The sequence below is a fragment of the Nicotiana tabacum genome, chromosome 11 (genome assembly GCF_000715075.1).
Source record: "Nicotiana tabacum cultivar K326 chromosome 11, ASM71507v2, whole genome shotgun sequence".
Taxonomy (NCBI): domain Eukaryota; kingdom Viridiplantae; phylum Streptophyta; class Magnoliopsida; order Solanales; family Solanaceae; genus Nicotiana; species Nicotiana tabacum.
The window spans coordinates 153106950-153118962 of NC_134090.1; the positions used below are offsets into that span (position 1 = coordinate 153106950).

General features: G+C 35.1%; 1 protein-coding gene across 8 annotated transcripts; it reads left to right on the forward strand.

Annotated features, from left to right (window-relative positions):
- The first annotated feature begins 7336 nt into the window (after positions 1-7336).
- Positions 7337-11960, forward strand: LOC107832398 (replication protein A 70 kDa DNA-binding subunit D-like). 8 transcript variants are annotated; one of them, XM_016660255.2, is made up of 11 exons: positions 7337-7422; positions 9003-9124; positions 9200-9345; positions 9535-9625; positions 9716-9861; positions 9989-10067; positions 10149-10264; positions 10344-10501; positions 10890-11013; positions 11216-11532; positions 11671-11960. In XM_016660255.2, the coding sequence occupies exons 2-8, from the start codon at positions 9117-9119 to the stop codon at positions 10361-10363; spliced, it is 606 nt and encodes a 201-aa protein (XP_016515741.1). In that variant the 5' UTR covers positions 7337-7422; positions 9003-9116; the 3' UTR covers positions 10364-10501; positions 10890-11013; positions 11216-11532; positions 11671-11960. The 8 variants fall into 8 exon arrangements, with proteins under 8 accessions (XP_016515741.1, XP_016515755.1, XP_075081684.1 ...); XM_016660269.2 differs by having other exon boundaries at positions 9580-9625; XM_075225583.1 differs by having other exon boundaries at positions 9230-9345.
- The last annotated feature ends 53 nt before the right edge of the window (positions 11961-12013 follow it).

The window sequence follows — 12013 nt, forward strand, 5'->3', positions numbered from 1 at the left end:
TCATTGGTGTACCAATTGCTTTAGCACTTCTCATGCCGAACTTTTGAGTCAATTTTCCTTTGTATATTTGGTTTTACATACAAAAGTTCCTTCCCCAAATTGTTAAATTTGATGTCCAATGTAAAATATAAGTTCTCCCATCATACTCATTTCAAACACACTTTGCATGTGATTAGAAAATTTCTCGCACAAAAGAGGGTTAGTACTTCCAAAAATAATATCATCAATATAGACTTGGATAATAAGATTACCTCCTGATGAACTTTTGATAAATAATGTAATATCTACTTTACCTTTTGTAAAACTATGATCAAGTAGAAATGAGCTAAGCCTTTCGTACCAGGCTCGAGGAGCTTGTTTGAGTCCATACAGAGCTTTAGTCAACTTATACAGATGGTAAGGAAATTGTGAATCTCCAAAACTAGGAGGTTGTTTTACGTACACCTCCTCATCAATAAAGCCATTTAAGAAGGCACTTTTGACATCCAGCTGGAAAGTCTAAATCCTTTGAAAGATGCATATGCAAGAAGAATCCGTATAGACTCTAGTCGAGCTATCGAAGTGAAAGTTTCATCATAGTCGACTCCTTCCTGTTGTGAATTGAGCTACTAATGTGGCTTTGTTTCGCACAACTTTTCCATCTTCATTCAGCTTATTTCTGAAAACCCATTTGGTTCTAACTATGGCAGCATTTGCAGGCTTAGGTAGCAGTTCCCAGACTTGATTTTTATCAAATTGATTGAGTTCCTCCTGCATTGCTTGTACCCCGCTGGAATCCTTTAAGAATTCCTTAACTTTCTTTTGTTTTATCTGAGAGATGAGTGCTATATTTGCCTTCTTCTTAAGAGCTCCCCTTGTTTTCATTCCTTCACTTGGATCTCCTATGATAAACTTTTGAGGATATTCTGGTTTACTTCTCCACTCATTTGGATGCATTCCAATCGTAGAAGTAGTTGACTCCTTATGTGGTTCAGGTTGATTATTGGCAAGTTCATTAGTCAACTCTATGACTACGCCTGTGCTATCAGTCGACTTTTGTGACTTGCTTATTTGTGATGTTTCTTGGTTGATATCTTCATCACCTGCAATAATTTCTTTCTCAACCATAGTGTTATTTTCATCAAATATGACATGTAATAACTCTTCTATAGATAAAGTACATTTATGATAAACTCTAAAAGATCTACTATTAATAGGATAACCCAGAAAGATACCTTTGTCACTCACTGGATCAAAATTTCCAACGTTGTCCTTACTACCAAATGGATGAAAGTAGCATATGTTGGGCCTTTTGCCTTTCCATAGTTTATATGGAGTTTTCTTCAAAATGGGTCTTATAAGATATCTATTGAGAATGTGGCTGTAATAACCTGACCGTTCGTTTTGAGCTATAGCGTGTCATTCATCGATTTTAGGCCTTGAGTAGCTTCACTTCAGGTATTATGACTTGCACGTGTGGTCAAAATTGAATTTTCGAAAGTTCGAAGTTGATTCAGATGGAAAATTCTCATTTTGGAAGCTTTAAGTTGGAAGGGTTGACTAAGGTTTGACTTTTGAATAAACGACCTCAGAATCGGGCTTTGAAGGTTCTAATAGGTTCGTATGATGATTGTAGACTTGGGAGTATACCCGGATCGGGTTTTGGATGACCCAGAAGCATTTAGCATTTATTGTGGAAAGTTGGCATTTTGGAAGAATTTCATGAATTTGGGCTGAAGTGTATTTTAATGTTATCGGTGTTCGTTTGAGATTCCGAGACTGTGAATAGCTCCGTATGGTGATTCTGGTCTTTGGAGCGCGTCTGGATGTGGATTTGGAGGTCCGTAGGTCATTTCAGGGTCGTTTGGCGGAAGTTGGAAGTTAAAGGTTTTTGAAAGTTTGACCGGAAGTGGACTTTTTGATATCGGGTTCGAATTCCGATTCCGTAAGTGGGAGTAGGTCTGTAATGTCATTTATGACTTGTGTGCAAAATCTGAGGTCAACCGGAATTGATTTGATAGGTTTTGGCATCGAATGTAGAAGTTGAAATTTCGTAGTTTCATTAGGCTTGAATTGGGGGTGTGATTTGTGTTTTTAGCATTTTTTGATGTGATTTAAGTCCTCGATTAAGTCCGTGATATGTTTTGAGACTTGTTGGTATGTTCAGACAGGGTCTAGAGGGGCTCGGGTGACTTTCGGGGTGGTTCGGGTCATTTCTAGATCTTTTTTAGCTGCTAGTTTTTGGCTACAGCAATGTGCTATGCGATCGCGGGGAATTGGCCACGACCGCGATGAGTAAAATAGGAGAAATTGGCCAGTGATTCACGATCGCGGAAGACACTCCGCGATCGCGTAGAGGAAACTTTCTATTGCGCTGACCCGACTTTGGAAGCCTATATCTCGCAATTTATAAGAAATTTGGAGATGATTCAAAAATAAAAGTTGTAGCTCTTTGTGTCTAGTTTTCAGAAATTTAAACCCTTTGGCATTTGGAGTTGTGTACAAAAAGTTATGGTTGGTACTCTACAGGCTGTCCGGGATGTTTAGAAATTGCGAAGAAGAAATTTGTGTTGCATAGGGCTGACTTTGGCAGCTTATATCTTGAAATCTATAAGGAATTGGTAGATGACCAAAAAATGAAAATCGTAGATCTTGGTGTCTAATTTTCAGAAAGTTAAACCATTTATTATTTGGAATTTTGTACAAAAAGTTTTGACCATTATACTAGAGGCTATCCGGAAGAGTTGGAGAAGGTTGTTGGAAAAATTTGTTCTTCACGATCGTGGGAGAATGGTCGTGATCGCATAGAATAAGAAAATGCTGGAAAATTTTTGTGTTTCGCGATCGCAGGAGTTTGACTGTGATCGCATATGGTAAATTACTGGGCAACAGATTTAAGTTCTGAAAAAGGGACTTCGTCCCATTTTCCATTTTTAATAATTTGGAGCTCGAGAAAGGGCGATTTTGAGAAATTTTCAAGGTAAAAAGTTGAGGTAAGTGTTCCCTATCATGTATTGATTATGTTTTATAATTCCATACTTAATTACATCATGAATCCGTAAATTAGTGGAAGAAAAATCAGATTTTTTATAAAGTTTTCCAAAAATATAAAATGAAGATTTGAAAGGCAATCCAATGTCGAAATTTGATAATTTTTGTATGGTTGGACTCGTATTGGAATGGGTGTTCGGATTTTGTGAGTTTTTTGAGATTCGAGACGTGGGTCCCGCTATTGAATTTTGAGATGAATTTTGGATTTTTATTCGGAAGATTAGTAATTTCATATGGAATTAATTTCTACGATTCATGTTGAGTATATTGAATTGTTTGTGACTAGATTTGAAGATTTTGGACACCAATTCGCGAGGCAAAGGTTTATTAGAATCTTGAATTTGGTTGTGAAGCGGGGTAAGTCTCCTATCTAACTCTGTGAGGGGGAAGCTACCCTTAGGTGATGCATTTGATATGTGCTACTTGTTGCGGGGGCTACATACGCAGGAGGTGACGAGAGTCCATTGTAGCTAAATTCATGTTAATGTCCAGGTAGACTTCCTATTAAATTCCTTTATTTTACATTACGACTTGAGACTAGACTTGTGTAGAGTAATAGACTCGCTTTTGTTGAGATTCGACGAGCTTCATAATTAGCCGCGACTAATTGTACTTAAATTACAAATTTCTCCCACGTTATGCATTATCATCGAAAGGTTTTCTCGATGCTCCTTATCACTCACATATCCTTTCATGAGTAGGGTCAAGGACCCGTCGAAGCTTGTTATTCTAATGGGATCGGTCTGTTTGCCTCGACAGGATAGATTCCGTTCGACTCTCAGCAGTGCGCACGTCTTATGGGATCGGGCCGTTCGCCTCGGTAAGAGTATGTACCACACTCTCATGGGAGCGGGCCGTTTGCCTCAGCAATATAATAGATATATTTGTGGGTATATAACAGATTATTATGGGATCGGGCCGTACGCCTTGACATTTCTATAAAATACTTCTATGGAAACGTGCATATTAATTATACAAAGGATCAGTGTATCTGGGAGTTTTCCTGATTTGAATTATGGCAACCCATCTAGTGAGATCCATTATATATATATATATATATATATATATATATATATATATATATATATATGTGTGTGTGTGTGTGTGTGTGTGTGTGTATGTGTGTGTGTGTGTGCGTGTGTACACACACATACACATCCGATGGATGAGGTGACTACTAATTGAGAGTTTGTGTTTATTGTTGAGAGGAGGATTTCACTACGTATTTATACTAATTTATTTCGTTTATTTACTCTTGCGCATATCTGTTTACCTCTTACTGTATCAGTCTTGTTGGACCACTAGTAAGTATTGATGTCGATCCCTCGTCACTACTTCTCTAGGGTTAGGCTGAATACTTACTAGGTACATATTGATTTACGTACTCATGCTACACTTGCTGTACATTTTTGTGCAGGTACATATATGTGCGATGGTCTTTTGGGCGTAGAGGCGTGGATGTTGCGGGGACTTATCGTAAGCTGCATTTCATGTTACGATCCGCAACTTGCAAAGTCTCCATCAGAGTTATTTATGTTCTCCTGTCTAATTTGTATTCTAGACAGATGTTGTATTTTATTATATTTCCTAGTTGATGCTCATGCACTTGTGAGACCGGGTTTTGGAGGTTCCTAAGGGTGGTTCATTATTGTAGTTCGTGTAAATATTATCATTTACCCTGTAAATTCTATTTCTCTATTTAATTAACGAAAATTATGATTTTAAAAATACTAAAATGAGTAATTAAGTTAATCATTCACTGTTGGTTTGCTTGACGACAGTGTTAGGCGGTATCATGATCATTAGTGGATTTTGGATCGTGACAGTGGCAGGTTGTGCTTACTGCTTCTGCTCAAAAGTGATTTGGTGGGGAATATTCTAATATCATTGTTTTGGCCATATCTTGTAGAGTTCGATTTTTCTGCTCAATTACTCTATTCTGTTGAGGTGATCTTGGAGCTGAAAGTTGTGGGTATATCCTTGATCATTGCAGAAATCTTCAAAGGCTCTGCTTTTGAATTCTCCTCCATGGTTACTTTGGACGGTTGTGATGAGATACACTTTTTCTCTTTCAACTCTTTTATAGAAAATCTCAAAATTTTTCAAAGCTTCATCTTTATGAGATGGGAAGATCACTCACGTAAAATGTGAGTAGTCATTAACAATAAAAAAAGCATATTGTTTATCTCCAATTCTAGAAGTTCTAGTTGGTCCAAATAAGTCCATATGAAGCAATTGTAAGGGCTTGGTCGTAGACACAATGTCTTTGTTTTTGAAAGAGTTTCTGGTTTGTTTACCAATCTGATATGCATCACATACATGATTTCTAGAATAATTGAGTTTGGGAAGTCCAATGACTAAATCATTCTTAGAGAGTTTCTCCATAGATGCATGCTTCCATGATCAAGTTTTTATGTCACAACCATGGATCATCAGATATAGACGCTAAGCAGGTGTGACTATCTGAATTTTCAATGCCATCAAGAATGTAAATATTTCCATACCTTTTCCGTGGAAGTATTGTTTTACCTGACTTATCTTCAATGTCACATCCTATTTTCTTGAATTTGACTTCGTACCCTGAATCACATAGCTGCGTTATACTCAAGATATTATAGTTAAGTCCATCTACAATGTGTACTTCATTAATATCGCAATTGTTGTTGAATGAAACTGTGCCGGTGCCAACTATTTTTCCTTTTGAATCATCACCAAATTTGACACGTCCTCCATTTATCTTTGTAACTTCTTTGAACAGATTTTTGTCACATGTCATGTGACTAGAACACATACTGTCTAAGTACCATTTTCCTTTGCGACTCTTTCTGTGGTGTTCCTGCAAAATAGAATTATTACTTTCTTTTAGGTACCCAAGCTTGCTTGGGTCCTTGATGGTTAGTTCTACTGGAATCAAGTTTATCTTTGGGTTTCTAAATCCATCCTAAAACATTAGACTTATGAAATCTACAAAAGGAATATTTATGTCCAACCTTGTTACAGTAATGACATAGTGGTTGATCCGATTTTTGATTTATCACTTGTATTAGTACTTGTGGACTTAGTTCTAGCCGACCCTTTTCTACTTGACTTGTAAGTCGCCTGATTAGACTTGACAGAATTGTGACTGTTGGACTTGCACATGCCATTTAGTTGCATTTGTGATTCCTAAACCTCATCTTGAAGTACATCTTTTTTTATTTCACATACTTCAAGTTTGAGTTCCTAGTCTTTCTTTTCCCTATTGATTCTTTTCAATCCATTCAACATCTTTTGAGACCCTTTAGGGTGAGATCAAGAATATCATGTAATTCATTATACCATCACAGTCATAGGATCTTACCTCGCTTGTTTCACCTCGTTCCATGAAATAGTTTCCAATTCTTTGCTTTCATCATCTGATGTGTCTTCATCAGTCTAGCAGTTAGAGTTTTTTTTCATATCATTTTCTAAAATAGTTATAAAGCACAAGTTTGCTATTTCCTCATATTCTGAGCTGTCTTCATCACTCCAGCTAGGGGTGGACATAAAATCTGAAAAACTGAAAAACCAAATCGAACCGAATTAATTTGATATTTCGGTATTGGTTCTTCGATTCTTCAGTATTAATTCGGTATAATTTTTTCAAAAGTTCAATATTTCGGTACGGTTCTCGATATTGAACTTTCGATACTTCGTGTACGGCCCAATCCACGTTATTAATTCTCGGTGCAAATCCAACTTGTGACTCTTAGCAAGTAGACTAGTAAGGTTAAACCCAATAAAGTTCCTTTTAGTCTAGCTATGCATCAGGTGGATCAACTTAGTAAACACATGAAATCTTATGATATGTATTTGTTTTTTCTTGTTTGATTACTATTATCTTATGTGATTATTCATCATTTCGTAGTTACTTATAGTGTAATTTTTGTTTCTATGGAATTTGTCAAACTTTCAAAGGACCTAATCTTGGATTATTATGCAACAATTATGACAACCTATCTGGTGAGGTCCAATATATATATATATATATGGTCAAGCTGTACGAACACAGCATTGAACCATTATACATATAGTAGTCTTAGTTGTACAAAAGGTGTTCCCCACATTACAGTATGCTTCTATACAAAAAGCTGACAAAAAGCTAATGTAGCATTAATGTATGTTTATTTAGTGGCTTCTGATTTCGTGCCCTTTACAGGCCTATTGAATTGCCCATTTAACACGTATATCTAATTCTCTTTACTAGCAAACCACGTGTAGGCTCTTCATATACTATCTTTTCTAATTTCTAATAATAATATATAATATATAATATAGAATAGAATAGAATAGAATACAAAGAAAACAATTGGAGTCTCTTCTGGAATATATTAACCGCTCTTTCTTCTTTGATTTTTTCAAAGTTCTCTTCCGGTGAGTTTCTCAACCTTCTTTTTCTTTGTTACTTTTCAGTTTTGATCTTTATGGTGTTTCTATTGATGTGGTAAAATTTCTATTTTCTTCTTCACCCTTTCAGTCTCAGATTCTATGATGGTATGTGATGGCGGTCTGATTTCTCTTTACCTTTTCGGCTTACATATTGTGATTTTTGTTTATGAAGCTAAAAGTTCGTTCTCAAGAAAGCAGATTTTCACAGTTTCTTTCTTTCTTTATTTCATATTTTTGTAGTCACAATTTGTTGGGTATTTACTATTTTCGGGTTTTTGGTATGTATATGTTAGATTTTTTTTTTTTGTGGTAATTTATTGTCGGATTCTCTACTTGCATGTGGTTTGATTTACTCATGCATGGTTACAAGATTCTAATTCGTGAATGAAGCTCAAATAAACTTTTTCGCATTTAAAATGGCCAAATTCCTGCTTGCAAAAGGGTGTAATACTAATTTCCCTTACTACTTGATCTTAATTGTTTATTTTATTTCTCTTTTTTCTTCCTGTCACTTATTTTTTTCCACTTTTCGTCTCTGTTGGCTGCTTCTCGCAACTATTCTTTTTTATTTGGGGCATAATTTTGGAATTTGATAGTTTTTGATCTTTGAACTGATGTTTTTGAAGCGTCTTAGGACTTTTCAGGTTTCCTGATGTTTGTTTGATTCTTTTATTATTCTTTTTTCTTGCATTCATATCCAAATATTCCAGTAATAAAATTGGTTAAAGTTGTGGATTATTTGCCATTGAGAAGTTGAAAGCACATGTACATAGAAGTTGTTGTATGTGTGATTCTAATGAGCTTACTGTCTTTGTTGTTAATTTTATTTTGGTTCTGATTCTTTTAATGTTTGTACTATGTGAGAGTTGTTACCTCATTTTTTAGGAGAATTCTCACACGTATAATGGTTATCTTCTTTCTTTCTAATTTACGCACTCAAGGAACAGGAAAATATTATTGTGGCCGTCTGAGTGTAGTGTAGTGTATAGTGTTGCCTCGTTCGTAATTTGTCCCATCTCTTTTTCTTACTTTTCATCTTTGTTGGTTGCTTCTCTCTACTGTTTTCCTTTTTGGGGAGGGTTTTAGAAGAAATTAGGATTTCAGTAGCTCTTGGTCTTTGAACCGATCCTTTTAAAGAGTTTTTGGGACTTTACGATATTTTCTACTATTCTGATTTTTCCTGTAATGAAGTTGGTTGAACTTGTAGATTATTTTCCATCGAAAAGTTGAAAAAACCCATACAGTTATTGCACAGTATTCATTCTGCTGGACTCATTGTCTTTGTTGCTAATTTCCTTTATCGCTTTGACTTTTTAAGAGTTTCTATTATGTGCTTCCCTTTTGCATAGGATTATTTGCTCTGTACAACAACTTCCAATCTTGAGATTGGTTGGACTAAACTCCATAGTGAAATTGCCTACCTCCCACTTAAATTACATAAAAGTAGCGGAAAAGGAGAGAGTTTTAGTTTGCTTAAAGAAAAGTGTTTGTTAAATATTTTAGTTGAAGTTCCACATTTTTGCAATTCTTATGATTTTCTGGTGAATTTTGTCTTTGTTACCAAGATATCATGGCATTAAGAGGAAATATCGATCAAGTAACACCTGACACACCGGATTGGACATGTAAAGTCCAAATTGTGAGAAAAAATTTGGATTTCAGAATCTGATTTTTAGAAGATGAAGAGGTAATTTTGTCTATCCCTTATATAATACAATATAATATAATATAATCAATTTCTTATAATTATAATATAATCTAGCTGCTGCTACGACAAGTTGACGCTTTACAGGAACAACAAATTAGAGGAGTCGTGTGGGGAGATGACATTCAATATTATGCAGACAAGCTTAAGCTCTTCCACACATATCTCATCTCCACTGCAAGAGTTAAAGTTTCATCTACACAGTATGGAAGACCCTTACATAAATTTTATTGGGTGCTTGACAAAGAACATTAGTTGAAGAAACATATACGATTTTATATAATATACACACCTCATTATACTTCATTTTTTTCAAAAATATTGATATACACACCTCATTATACTTATTTTTTTTTTCAAAAATATTCTTTGAAAAAAACTTATATTAGCAGATATACTAGCAGTCGTTGTCCATTGTGGCCTTCCAAAATATGCAGGTCGAGGTCCAAATAGGTGTCGCGAGATTATTGTCACCGACAATCAGTAAGTACACCATATTACGGCTAATTGCAGTTTTGACTTTTCAAAAACGTACATGTATCCTTATAACAGATTATATTCTGCATTTATCAGGAAAAAACGACTTCTTCTAACCTTATGGGAGGACTTCTCAGAAGTTGAAGGAACCAAAATCCAACAGAAAATCGAGTCGAAAGTGAACTACGATGAAAGATATCCAGTAATCCTTGGGAGAAGTATCGGAATATCTCCCTATAACGGTATCAGTGTGCCCAAATATCTCCCTTTATATATATATATATATATATATATATATATATATATATATATATATATATTCTCTTTATTTTAAAAGAAAACAAAGTTACACAAATACTTTATATACAGGTTTATCATTGCAAACCAGATTCAACTCAACAATACAAATTGATCCTGCTTATCCACAAGCATTGGAGTTGATCAAGTGGTATAGGATTTTTTGTGTTATTCTCTGACTTCATTATATACGTGTACAACGTATTGAATTTCCTATATATTGTGATGATAGGGCAAAAGCAAACAAAGACATGCTCACAGGTTGTGCCAAGGTCATCCACCTCTCTCATGATAATTCCTACCCAACAACAAATTATTCCAATTGCAGAAATTCAGTCACAAACTTCTGTGAGTGTGTAGATATCTAAATGTGTGTTCGTTTACTTATAAAACCTGGATGAACATGTGATTTTCTTTTTGCTGCCAGACTGGGATTTTTTATGTTGAGGCCGAAATATCAATATCAAGTGAGTTGCAAAAGTTCTGTGTGCTTGAATGCTCGGGTTGCAAACAGAAGTTGCGAACTAAGGAAAGAAGAGATTTTGACTGCACCAAGTGTAAACGACGGGCAACTTTAGTTCCTCGGTATTATCGCTTTGCCATATAATTTTCTTTGTAGAAGTTAAAATAATTTGTCAATTACTTAGTGTTGTAGCTCCGTACCACACAATTAGCAGAACTGGTTGCTGATAATAAAGTGCACATATTTGATTAACAACTGAACTTCTCCCTTCTACCCCTTGACTACATAATCAAATTCCAGAAAACTTAATGTAAGAAATAAAGAAAGTATATTTCTTTTGAATAATAAATTTTAGTCACCTGTAAATCAACAGTTAAAAGGAGCATCAAACTCTTCCATTTTAGTTGTATCTGATAAACAGGACATAACAACTTCCAAGTTATTGCAAGAATTTATACCTACATCTGAATTAATAAATCTTTGCAACATGTAAACCATCTTTGGTTGCAGGTGTATGTGCCAGATTGATCTTATTGATGGTAGCGGTTCAACAACTGCAATGATTTTCGGTGATGTCACTGAAAAGATGCTCTCAATGACAGCAGAAGACATATTTGACACAACTTGTGTCAAGGTATAAACTTATACAAATTATTTATTTCTATTACTGCACTTTATACATGTTCTTAGTCTATCATTTCTAGCGAAGTTATATGAGTCATTATTGAATCCTTTTTGCACGCAATATATTATCTATATGTACTTTTATATTACTTTTGTTCAGCTTTGTTTTATTTGGCACTTTAGATCTGAAAATCGACTTTCTTCATTTACAGAGACAACTCTTGTCCATTAACCATGTCCTGGACATATTTTCAGACAGAATCTTTCGAATCCAATTAAGAAAATCATCTTGGAAAAGTTCTGACTTTCTGCGTACAAGTCTATCAGTTCTGTCCTACGTAGAAAAGGAACATATCTTTGCACCAAAAATTAGCGAGAGAAGCCAAAAAAAAGGTAAAGCCTCTAAGTACAGATGAGAGAGAAATAGAAATGAGATAGAAATAGAAATGGAAGCAGCAGATGTGATCTCTAAATATTCAAGCGCAGGGCTGAAACTACAACCACCAACACCATCAAAAAAAGTGTAAAGGTGAGCCTTTTTAAGTATTTATAGTTGAGATTCTCTTCTTTCCTCTGACTTCTGAATCAATATAATTATAATATAATGTAGTTCGATTTATTTATTTCTTGCCTTCCTTACGTGCTAATTTATGCTTTCCAACTGCAGGAAGTATTGGCCTTTTTTTGTGATCTTTTGCTACTGTAAAAGAAAACCTTTTTTGGGGCTCTTACATGAATGGTTGATCGCAGCCTACTCCGCACCATTAAAAGTAACGAGAGAGGGTCGCAATAGCTTTTATCCGATTTTGGGCCGGGATCGATTTCCATAGAGAGCTAGAAAGGGAGTTGAGTATCTATTTAGGTTGGGATTGCGTATTGGTTCCAAATTGCACTTCTATTCATTTTTGGATTTTCTTTATAATTCTACTATTATCAAACTACAAATTATAATTGCAACTAGATTAAGCTAAGAGTAAAATGCTACAAGTGTTCAAATATTCTAAAAGGCA